This window comes from Zophobas morio, unplaced genomic scaffold (assembly GCF_036711695.1).
Source record: "Zophobas morio isolate AGI-343-1 ecotype UQ-CSIRO unplaced genomic scaffold, CSIRO_AGI_Zmor_V1 ptg000049l, whole genome shotgun sequence".
Taxonomy (NCBI): domain Eukaryota; kingdom Metazoa; phylum Arthropoda; class Insecta; order Coleoptera; family Tenebrionidae; genus Zophobas; species Zophobas morio.
In genome coordinates, this window is record NW_026972154.1 from 1,810,406 (window position 1) to 1,822,438 (window position 12,033).

A 12,033-nucleotide genomic window follows, 5' to 3' on the forward strand; every position below is an offset into this window, starting at 1 on the left:
AACACTGCAATCGACATATTCCGGTTGAAAGTAGGTACTCTCCGAAAAAATTATGTAGGCCCAGTGTTTCACCAAGTTTACAACGAAATTAAACATCGCATTGGAGATAATTATTTATGGTTCGCTGTCGATGAAACAACCGATGGTTGTGGAAGATACGTGGCAATTTTAATTGTTGGAATCTTAAATGAAAATTTCCCTAGTCGAGGGTATGTAATAAGTTTGAAAATGTTAGATAAAACAAATGGCAATACGATTACCAGATTTGTAAATGACAGTCTTACGTCACTATTTTTGCCAAATGCCGTACCGGCGAGTAAAATTTTATTGATGATCTCGGATGCAGCTCGTTATATGTTGAAAGCAGGGAATAATATAAAAATATTGTCGCCCAATTTAATTCACTCTACTTGCATTGCCCACGGTTTAAACAGAGTGGCTGAAGGAATACGTTTGCAGTTTCCTACTGTTAATAAGTTAGTGGCAAATGATAAAAAGATTTTTGTTAAAGCCCCACTAAGATTGCAACATTTTAAGGAAAAATTTTCAAACATACCATTACCCCCAGAGCCGATTATTACGAGGTGGGGAACATGGTTACAGGCCACATTTTATTATGAGAAATCTATCAAAGAATTTGAGGAAGTAGTTAGGGAGTTTAGCGAAGATTCTTCTCAATCGATTAAAGATTGCATAAATATTTTGGAAAACAAAGATTTGCGACAAGATCTAGCTTTTCTAAGAAGCAATTATCAATTCGTATGTGAGGTAATAGAAAAGTTAGAAAAACCCAACATGTTGTTGGTAGATGCCATAAACTTAGTGAAAGAATTTAAACAACAAGCAAATGCAGTAAGGAGTGATATTGGTACTAGAGTATCTCAAAAACTTGACGAAGTGTTAACTAAAAATGCAGGTTTCGGTGTTCTTTCCGACGTTGCTCGTGTTTTACAAGGTCAGAAGGTGGAAAATTTATAGTTAGATTCAACATTAGTTGCAAAATTCAAATTTGCGCCAACAATGAGTGTGAATGTTGAACGCACATTCTCCAATTTTAAACACATTTTAAATGATCGGCGAAAAAATTTTACACTGGACAACTTGGAACATATTACAATCATAAATTGTTTTAAAGAAAACTGAAATACGTGTGTAAAATATAAAGTCTAGGATTATTGTAATAATATTTTATCCAAAGTTCTAAGAAATGTTCTTTGATTTGTAATATGATTATGTTTTTAATGCTTTTTTGCTTAAAATAAAACTTTTTTATTGAAAATGTTGTGCTTATTAAAGCGCTTATTCTTAATTTTTTTGTGCTTATAAATCCGCTCTCTCTCCATAAGTTATGATTCACGTTTGTTACTTCTCACCCGAGTTTATTATTTTATAAGTAAAAATTAAATCTAAACATTACCAAGCTCAAAATTGAAAAATTTAAATTTGAAATTTGGAAAAATTGCAACAAATATCAAAAATTAAGGTGAAATAGTTGAAAAATCGAAAAAATCAAAAACAAATCGTAAAATCGAAGACTTGAAGAACATTTAAAACAACAGAAATCCATGTCGATTAGAAAACATGCTTAAACATTTCGAATTTGCGCCAATTTGAATTTGACGCCAATGTGTTTTGTTGTGATTGGTCGGCACAATTGCAGAAATTAATGTAACCTTGTTGCAATGAGGATTTTAATTTGTGCGGTTATGTTCTTGCTAGTTACAAGTGTATAAAGAAATATTTAATTCTTCCCGCTTTTTACAGTGTTCCAAAGGGTTTTGGGTAAGAAAGTGCCAGTATTCTTTCACAATGTGATCAACCGGTTTTAGGTGGCCAGAATATCAACTTTGGAATACTGTGAAACAATCGCAACAGGTGGGAGGTCCCTGTGCAAAAACATCCACACTTATAAACTATGCCCTTATTCTTCAACCTGTCTTTTCCTTAAGGCGAACAATGTGAGACGACACTGATTCTCTCTGGAAACATTTACTTGTGACAGCGCCAAAATGGAAGCTTATCACTGTAAAGACTGTGATTTTAAGACGGAAGTGACCCTTGTGTTTGAACAACATATTAATGAACATCACGGCCCTAGCAGAGAATCTAGAGAGGAAACATCTAGTGAAGAAACATCTAGTGAGGAAACATGTAGTGACGAAACATCTAGTGAGGATTCCAGCGTTGAAAACTCCGTTGGCCCAAAATATTACTTTGAGCCAAATCTGTCGTTAAAGTCGTTTGAGGATACTTCAGCATCCACGGGAACGGAAGAAAATCTTCAAAATGTGAGTCCTTTGAAAGAGAGTGCCACATACAATTCCGACTTCAAGCAAACTGACGAAACTCCTTGGTATTACTGCGCTGAATGTTCCTTCAAAACTAAACTCGACGAAGATTTAAAACATCACACTGAAAACAGCCATGGGAACAAACGGTATGCATGCGATAAGTGTCCATTTAAAAGTAGACGTAAATACAATTTAAAACTCCACATAAACAGAAACCATTTAGATGAACAAGAAGTTGAATGGCACAAATGCCAACAATGTTCATTCAAGGCCAAAGGAAAATATAATTTAAGAAAACACATAAATAACGTACACTTGAACGACGAAGACGTTAAATGGTACCAATGCAATCAGTGTGATTACCGAACTAAGTATGGACCATGGAATTTAAGAAAACACGAAATTTTTAGGCATCTAGACCACGCAAAAATTAACTGGTACGAATGTGCAACCTGTTCATTCCAATGTAAAACAAAAGATGGTATAACAAAGCATGAAAAGGTCCATTTCAAGATTAAATAGTATAATTGCGATTGTTGTTTATGTAATGTAGTGAACATTTAAACCCTCACAGTAATATGCTACATTTAGAAGGAATTGTAGTTAAATGATACCAACTGCCTTTCAAAATTAAAAGTGGAACATCTTTTTATAAACAGCAAAAAAAAGCGTGTGGCAATTATTGGGGGTTTAGCTTGGTTTAGTTTAGTTATTTTTTTGATTAATTATTTATTGTAGCATTTGTGTCAGCACTCTGTAATGTGTTATATTTTGTGACCATCCTTTTATTAGGGTTATGATTAAAAACATTTTAAATATTTTTTTGTTTTTATATAACTTGTATTTAATAAACATTAGGTTTTTAAAAAATAACTATATATTAATATACAGGTGCAAAACGTAAAGTTTAATTACATAATGCTGCAATGAGACCGTAAAAGTATCACAGTTATCCATAACAACAAAAATTGTTTAAAAAATTCTTTTTCACTGGATGAGGAAACTTTGTTGTTGCTGTTATCATAGTCATGTTGAGAAATATTTTCAAAATTAATTCCGAATGTGTATCCGCATTTATTTATTCTGGAAAATTTTCTTACCATAGTTCTTTTCTAAAATAGCATTAACCTTATAGTTTGGCCTATTTTACCAGGAACTTTTCAAATATTTTCTTAAAAGTCTTTTAAAAACTGAACGGACTATTAAGGGCTTTTTCTATCACCCAAACATTTAAAATATTTTGATAATGCCATTTTTCACTCAAGCGTCCTATTAATAAATTTACAATCTAACGCCTACAAGTATCGGTGGTTTCGTTCACAGCAAAATGTATAGTGTGTCCACCAAAATTTTCTAAACCGTGATTTACTGCAGACGACAACTTACAGCTACAACACTGCTCCAAGCAGATTTAGGTAACCAAATTTGCATTGTTTCCTACTATAATAAAACTAAGCACGAAACACAATTTGTCGCCACACCCTCGTAATAACTTGGGTGTTACCATCCATTTACTTTAATTAAGATTTTTCTATTTTTTGTGATTAAATTAGTGATATTAAATTGTTTGTAGCGATTTGTAACGTTTTCTTGATTTTTTTAAGAGGGGGGGGGGGATTGCAGCTGGGAAGAAATAAGTTCGCGTTTTCACAGATTTTCTCTGTCCGTAATGGAGGAAAATATAATTGCCTCTCTATATTCTGCACTTGTACGCATTTCGCTATAAAATAAAACACACAACGTAGGGTCCAACTTGTTGACAATAACAGTTCAAAGCTAGATTTTGCAATAGTAAATATCTGTCCATGTCCAGCGGAACTTAACCCTGTGACGTAAAAAGTTCGAAATGTGGGGCAACTAAAATTTCGTACTTCTAGTTTTGGTACTCAATAGTGCAGCTACCTGTTCAAAAAGTATCTCAAATTTTGTTTGTTGATTTTTCTCTCTTACACATATAGTGTAATTAGTGTAACATCAGTTTATCAACAATTTTCCAATCGTGAGTGTTGTGAAATTTTAACGAATCGGTCAATATGTTATTTCACTGCTTGTGAATTCACAGTTTACGTTAGGACTGCTCGTGGTTTTAAGACAATTTGGTGGCCTATTTATTCTAGTGACGATATTTAAAGTTCGGGATGATTTTCCCAAAGTGATGATTAACATTTCATAATTTTTAGACCGAGATTTTAAGATAATGCTTTGATTTGATTAAAAGTAATTTTAAATATCGAATTAGCTAACCATGAATTAAGGGCAGATTGAAAAAATTAAAGTTGAACCTCGAAAAATTGCAGAAAATATCACAAATAAATTGCAAAATGTTGTTTCATAATTTTAATTTTTTTTCCAAGAATCTGGACGTTTCGGTTAAAAACTTAATTCGGAGTTATGAACCATATGTGTCGGATTATGTTATTTTATACAATTTAAAACCCATTTCCTATGTCCAATTTTGAAGTGACGTCGTCACCTTAGTGGTAGAGATGATTAGACAAATTTTGATTAGCGTTTTACCATCTACATGATATTCCTAATATAAATACAAAATTTGACTACAATCGGCCCAGTACTTTCGGAGATTCTCTGTCTAATAAAAATCCGGGACGACAGACAGACGAACAGACAGACAGACAGACGGCAACGGGCAACCTATTTCTTCGTACTCTAGGGGTTATGAAAGGTCGAGAAAACGTAAAAGTAGAGAGTCGGCCGACGGACTCGATTATATTCTTCCTTTGCTTAGGCTCGGAAAGTAAAAGTTGGCCGAAAGTTGTTTCGACAGAACTTCCCTGGCATCTCCACAATTTACAATATGAAATATAACGATTTTTTAGAATTTTAATATTCACAACGAATAACATCATTACAATTATTGAGATGGCGGTGGGAGGGCGGAACTTAAATTTTACTTTTTCTGGATATACGTAACAATCTTTTCACGACAATACATATTTAAAATGGTAAATTTTTGTCGGGAAACATCGATTTTACAATTACGCTCCGCCCGCCCCTCGGTTTGACAACGAATGAAAAATTCATCACAATTGAGATTAGGGTGGGTGGATGGGGCTTATTTTATTTTTTGGATTTTTTTCTTTAACATATACATAGTTTCTTTTCAACAACATGTTAGTGCTCATTCACAATGGGCATAAAGCATAAGAAAGAAAAGAAGATTACGAACAAGAGAAAAAGGCAAATATTTTGGCTTAATTCTAGACTTCTTTTCCCGAATTTCTAATTTATTATTAATAAATATTAGTAAAAATGTGTTAGTGTTAGTACTGTGAACACAAACGAAAGTGGGGGGGAAAATAAAAGGACCGAAAACGGGGAGGTACGACTTCAGTTTTAATTTATCAAGTTCCATGATTTGTTTACTCGACAATATTTAAATTTTGGAAAAAATTTCGAAACGATTGAAGTTGGTCGATCAAAGCTATACATTTTCACGATATTATTAAATAATATTTAAACATAATTAATATTATAAATACGATAAGTATTAATATATGATAATTAAATCGTACACCGTTTTCTTCAAAACGCAAAGCAATTTGTTTAAATTTTATTAAATTAACCCCGAAAATGTGCAATTTCCCGGCCAAAATAAGAAAGATAATTTTTGCAATCTCATCGTGACGTACGATGACGTCACTGTCACGTGAGCTACCTGTTCAAAGGTCGCATTTTGCGGCCCCTTGTGTTCAGTTTAGATTTCGGTCTGATGGCAACAACATTGGAAGTCCGGTTTGGCTTACAAGAAGGGCTCGTTTCGCTGATCTCTAATTTATTATTAATAAATATTAGTGAAAATGTGTTATGTTGGTACTGAAAACACGAAAGAAAATGGATATTTTTCCGAAAAGGACTGAAAACGGGGTAAGTACGACTTCAGTTTTAATTTATCGGGTTCCATGATTTGTTTACTCGACAATGTTTAAATTTTGGAAAAAATTTCGAAACGCTTGAAGTTGATCGGTCAAAGCTATACATTTTCACGATATAACTAAATAAAATTTAGACATAATTAATATTATTTATAATGCTCAAATATGGTAAGTAACTATTAATATCTGAAAATCAAACCGAAAACCGTTTTACTAAAAACACGATGGTATTAAAAACAAAGCAATTTGTTTAAATATTTTTAAGTTAATCCTAAAAATGTCTTAATTTCCCGGCCAAAATATGAAAAATAATTTTTGTAATCTCATCGTGACGTGCGATGACGTCACTGTCACGTGAGCTACCTGTCCAAAAGTCACATTTTTCGGTTCTTTGTGTAAAAGTAGAGCAATTTGAGGAATTTCTAATTTATTATTAACAAATATTAGGGAAAATGTGTTGTGTTATATCTGTGAACACGGAAGAAAATGTATATTTTTCCGAAAAGGACCGAAAACAGGGCAAGTACGACTTCAGTTTTAATTTATCAGGTTCCGTGATTTGTTTACTCGACAAAGTTTAAATTTTGGGACAATTTTCGAAACGATTGAAGTTGGTCGATCAAAGCGCAGACATTTTCACGATATAATTAATATAATATTTAAGTATAATTAGTATTATTTATAATGTTTAAATAATAAATAATTATAATGTTTAAATACGATACGTATATGATAATTAAATCGAACACCGTTTTCTTAAAAACACAAAGTTACTAAAAACAAAGCAATTTGTTTAAATATTATTAAATTAACCCCGAGAATGTGCAATTTCCCGGCCGAAATATGAAAAATAATTTTTGCAATCTCATCGTGACGTACGATGACGTCACGATGAGAGTCACGTGAGCTACCTGAGCCATTTTTCGGCCCCTTGTGTTCTGTTTAGATTTCGGTCTGATGGCAGCAACATCGGAACTCCGGTTTGGCTTATTTTCGCGAATTTCTAATTTATTATTAATAAATATTAGTGAAAATGTGTTGTGTTGGTACTGTGAACACGAACGAAACTGGATATTTTTCACAATACTCGATAATATTTAAATTTTGGGGAAATTTTCGAAACGAAATTTTCACGATATAATTAAATAATTTTTAAACATAATATAATTGACAATGTTTAAATATTATAAGCTTATAATTCAGAAAGTACGGCGTCGGAATATACAAAATGCGACGTCATCAATTTTTTGGAGGGGATAAGTAAATATATTTTGATAAAAAATTTATCATGCTTATGATAACTGTAAACCATCTGCGTAAGATTTCAAAGTTTTCGGCTTTGCAGATTCAAAATTAAATTGCAAAATGTTGTTTTATAATTTTGATTTTTTTTTTCCAAAAATGTGGATGTTTCGGGTAAAAACTCAATACGGAGTCGTAAACTACATGCATAGGACTATGTTATTTGAAACAATCTAAAACCCATTTACTATATGCAATTTTGAAGTGATGTCTTTCCATTATTGGTGGGGATGATAGGCAAATTTTGCTCAGCGTTTTACGATCTACATGATATTCCTAATACAAATACAAAATTTCACAACAATCGGTCCAATACTGTCTGAGATTATCTGTCTAATAAAAATCCGGGAGATAGACGGACAGACAGACTGAAACGGGAGACCTATTTCTTCGTCTTCTAGGGGTCATGAAAGATCGAGAAAATGTAAAAGTATAGAGTCGGCGGACGGACTCGATTACAATACTTTCTTTACTTACGCTCGGGAAGTAAAAAGCAAAGTTCCAAGAATCGAACACTGCGGAACACCCACTTATATTTTCCTGACAGCTCAATTAATATTATTAAAGTGGACAAATTGAGTTCTTGTGCTTAAGTAGGATTCAATTAACATTATACTGTTGGTATTGACAGAATAATATTTAAACTTCTGTAAAAGAATACTGTGGTTAGATAAGTCAAAACTTAACATTGAACTTTTTTTTTCAAAGGCTTGAAGAACTTCATTACAAAGTATACTAACAGCTAAACTCGTTGATCTATTATTATAAGTAATCAATTCTGCACCGCGCTCTCCCATAAAATTGGAATAGGAAGTTGGCGCATACTCCCGTCGATCCTTGGGAAACGCTGGTGGAGATTTTTCTATGGAAAACGTTTATTTGGATCCCGAAGCATGATTTTCTATTACGACGTCTGAATGACTTTTCGGTGTTAAAAACCTCCTAATTAATACTCCCTGAGGCCATGAGTCGCACTTAAGGATCTTATCAGAATCGTATTGTAGAACATCTAATTTGAATGATATAATGATATAATCAGGTGCAGATTTTAATAATGTACAAGACGCAGAATTGAACTTAAATCAAAACACAAATAATTTTCAACATTGTTGACAGTCATTTCTGGATCGATACGTCCTAAGTAATATTAATGTCGTTTTTCCATAGTACGCAGGGATGAGGACGAAGTTTTTTCCCCGTTATTAAAGATTTTGATTTGGACGCTGATTTCGACTTCTTTAGTAGATATCTCGGTTGAGTCCACTCCGAAATCTTCTTATCACCAATAGGGGCCTCTACGGATTTATCGGTGGGAACATTCAAAATATCAATGACCCTATCGCGTTTATCAGTGTTAGACACGTTTATCAGTGAAGGAGCAGCGGCGGGCGATTTGTGTGTGTTTTCGCTATCCTTTTTATAGTCGCAGACGCAGGTTTTTGCAGGTGGCGGGTTTGACACATTTTTTCGCTGGAGCACTGAAGAAAAGTTATCGATGTTATGTCTATTTCCGAAGTTATTGTTCGGATGTGAAGAATTTAATAATCTGATTAGATCCTTAATTAATATTCTTAACTGCATTAAGTTCCAATTTTACTTTTCAAGTTCCGAAAATAACTCTGCATTTACCTGATATATTATCTCTCTAATAATTTCAACACATCCATCACTCTTAAAAAACCCAATCATCTCAGGGACGTCGTTGGCTATAGCATTCACTATGCAACAGTCAACTTGTTCAGAGCTGATAATTTTCACGTTGAGACGTTCTAAGCACTTTGGATGAAACACTCGTTCACAAGTAATACAAGGTAGGATTGCATCTTGTTGACAATCACCATTAATAGCTATCACTTTAAAATGTTTACGGGTTTTCGAATTTTGTTCACATGTCAATTTTGAATGGTTGGCTTGGTACATGATCATAAAACTCCCAATATTATAATAATCTACAACTAAATAGTATAAGTATTTATTTATCCTCAGGAGCTTCGTTCAAAAATTGGTCAATCCGTTTTTTACTGGAAACCCTTGGTTTTTTAGATATATAAGATTCACTTTGTCTTTTCAGATATCCCCGTAACTTCGAATACTTCGATATGTCTACGTTTTGGTGATCAGCCCTATAGCCATGGGTTGAAAGATTGTGTTAAATTTTGTTTCCTGCAATTTTTTTTTAACCCCGACAGCAGCTTATGTAATTAGTGTAAAGGCACTTTATTAACAAAAAAATAGCCGAAGGTATGATTCACATTTGTAACTTCTCACCCGAGTTTGTTATTTCAACTTCAAATTCAAATTAGGAAAAATTGCAACAAATATCAAAAATAAAAATGGAAAGAAAGCTTCAAGAACATTTAAAAAAACCAAAATCGATGGCAGTTGGAACACATGCTTGGACATTTCGAATTTGCGCCAATTTGAATTTGACGCCAATGTGTTTTGTTGTGATTGGTCGGCACGATTGCAGACATTAATGTAATCTTGTGGCAATGGGGATTTTAATTTGTGCGGTTATGTTCGTTCTAGTTACAAGTGTGTAAAGAAATATTTAATTCTTTCCGGTTTTAACTGTGTTCCAACGGGGTTTGGTTGGGTAAGAAAAATGCCAGTATTCGTTCACAATGTGATCAACCGGTTTTAGGTGGCCAGGATATCAACTTTGGAATACCGTGAAGCAATCGCAACAGGTGGGAGGTGTCTATGCAAAAACATACACACTTGTAAACTATGCCCTTATTCTTCAACCTGTCTTTTCCTTATGGCGAACCACGTAAGACGACACTGATTCTTCCTGGAAACATTTACTTGTGACAACGCCAAAATGGCAGCTTATCACTGTAAAGACTGTGATTTTAAGACGGAAGAGACGCTTGTGTTTGAACAACACATTAATGAAAATCACAGCCCTAAGAGAGAATCTAGAGAGAAAACTTCTAGTGAGGAAACATCTAGTGAAGGTTCCAACATCGAAAATTACGTTGGCGCAACATATTGCTATGAGCCAAATCTGTCGTTAAAGTCGTTTCAGCATACTTCAGCATGCACGGGAACGAAAGAAAATCTTCAAAGTGTGAGTTATTTGAAAGAGAGTACCACACACAATTCCGACTTCAAGCAAACTGACGAAACACCTTTGTATTACTGCGCTGAATGTTCCTACAATACTAAACGCAAGAAATCGTTAAAGCATCACACTAAAAAAATGCATCCGATCAAACGGTATGCATGCGATAAGTGCCCGTATAAATGTAAACGTAAATTGGATTTACAAGGCCACATAAAAAGAAAACATTTAGGTGGTGAGAGGTACAAGTGCCAAAAATGTTCATTCAAGACTAAAGCAAAAGCGTATTTAAGACAACACATAAACAACATACACTTGACCGACGAAGACGTTAAACGGTACAAATGCAATCAGTGTCCTTTCCGAACTAAGCGTGCAGAAACTTTAAAAAACCACGTAATTGTCAAACATGTAGACGAAGCAAACATTAAATGGCACGAATGTGGAAGCTGTCCATACAAAACTAAAATAAAAAAAACTTTAAGAAGGCATGAAAAGATCCATTCGAAAATCAAATAATACAATTGCGATTATTGTTCATGTAATATAGTGAACATTTAAAGCCTCACATAAATAAGCGCCATTCAGAAGAAACTGTAGTTAAATGGTACCAACTGCCTTTACAAAATTAAAAGTGGAACATCTTTTTATAAACAGAAAAAAAAAACGTGTGGAAATTAGTTGAGCTTTTGCTTGGTTTAGTTTAGTTATTTTTTTTATTAATTATTATATTGTAGCATTTGTGTCAGGATTCTGTAATGTGTTATATTTGTGTGACCATCCTTTTATTAAGGTTATGAATAAAAAGATTTTAAATGTTTTTTGTTTTTACGTAACTTGTATTGCGTTGACTCAAGATCTTCTGGAAGTGTGCAAATGGAGCTCGGAATGGTTACTTCCACTAAATATTACAAAATGTAGAGTTCTTTACATTGGGAACATACCTATTTGATAGACGGTGTATAGACATGTGTAAATTTGATTATTCCCATGTCCACTTAGGAGTATTTGTCACGTCCACTCTTTCTTGCTCCGAACATGTCGTGAGCAGCCCCGCAGCTAGAGAACTTATTCAGGGGGGGGGGGGGGGGGGGGGGCAAGTTTGTCGACAGAGGGGCTTCATGTAAATATATATATATATTTTAATAATACACTCAGATAACTACTTTATTTTTTCTCAGATTTTACATTTGAAAGAACATTAAAATAATTGTAAACATCGATTTTTTACGCTGTTAAATTTTCGTAGAATCCTGTCGAAGTCCAAAGAATTGGTACGGTACTTTTCAAAAGCCAGAAAAACGAAGTTTTCCAATCTTTGATGCGTCATTGAATGCGCCGGGCGATCTATTTTGGTTAAAACAGAGAATGTAGATTTACAAATATCTGTACTGCATCCAAAAATTCGTGCAGTGGCCAATAACACTAGGTTGGTAACAACCAATTTGTTGAGAGCTTGTTTTTTGCATGTTTAATAGTA

At 33.7% G+C, this 12,033-nt stretch overlaps 2 protein-coding genes across 2 annotated transcripts; both read left to right on the top strand.

Moving 5' to 3' along the window:
* Positions 1-795: 795 nt before the first annotated feature.
* On the top strand, positions 796-2,902 carry LOC135142565 (zinc finger protein 711-like). The gene is made up of 7 exons (XM_064074285.1): positions 796-852; positions 1,765-1,782; positions 1,830-1,882; positions 1,950-1,958; positions 2,003-2,437; positions 2,504-2,728; positions 2,845-2,902. The coding sequence occupies exons 1-7, from the start codon at positions 796-798 to the stop codon at positions 2,900-2,902; spliced, it is 855 nt and encodes a 284-aa protein (XP_063930355.1).
* Positions 2,903-10,310: 7,408 nt separating this feature from the next.
* Positions 10,311-11,072, top strand: LOC135142566 (zinc finger protein 142-like). Its single transcript, XM_064074286.1, has one exon. It carries the CDS (start codon positions 10,311-10,313, stop codon positions 11,070-11,072), a length of 762 nt encoding a protein of 253 aa, XP_063930356.1.
* Positions 11,073-12,033: the final 961 nt, after the last annotated feature.

Excerpts from the sequence above, each read along its gene's own strand:
- LOC135142565 (XM_064074285.1), top strand. The coding sequence starts at position 796 with ATGTTGTTGGTAGATGCCATAAACTTAGTGAAAGAATTTAAACAACAA. Across the intron at positions 2,438-2,503 it reads AACAGCCATGGGAACAAACG|AAACCATTTAGATGAACAAG; the intron begins GTATGCATGCGA and ends CCACATAAACAG. Across the intron at positions 2,729-2,844 it reads GACCACGCAAAAATTAACTG|TGAACATTTAAACCCTCACA; the intron begins GTACGAATGTGC and ends TATGTAATGTAG.
- LOC135142566 (XM_064074286.1), top strand. The coding sequence starts at position 10,311 with ATGGCAGCTTATCACTGTAAAGACTGTGATTTTAAGACGGAAGAGACG.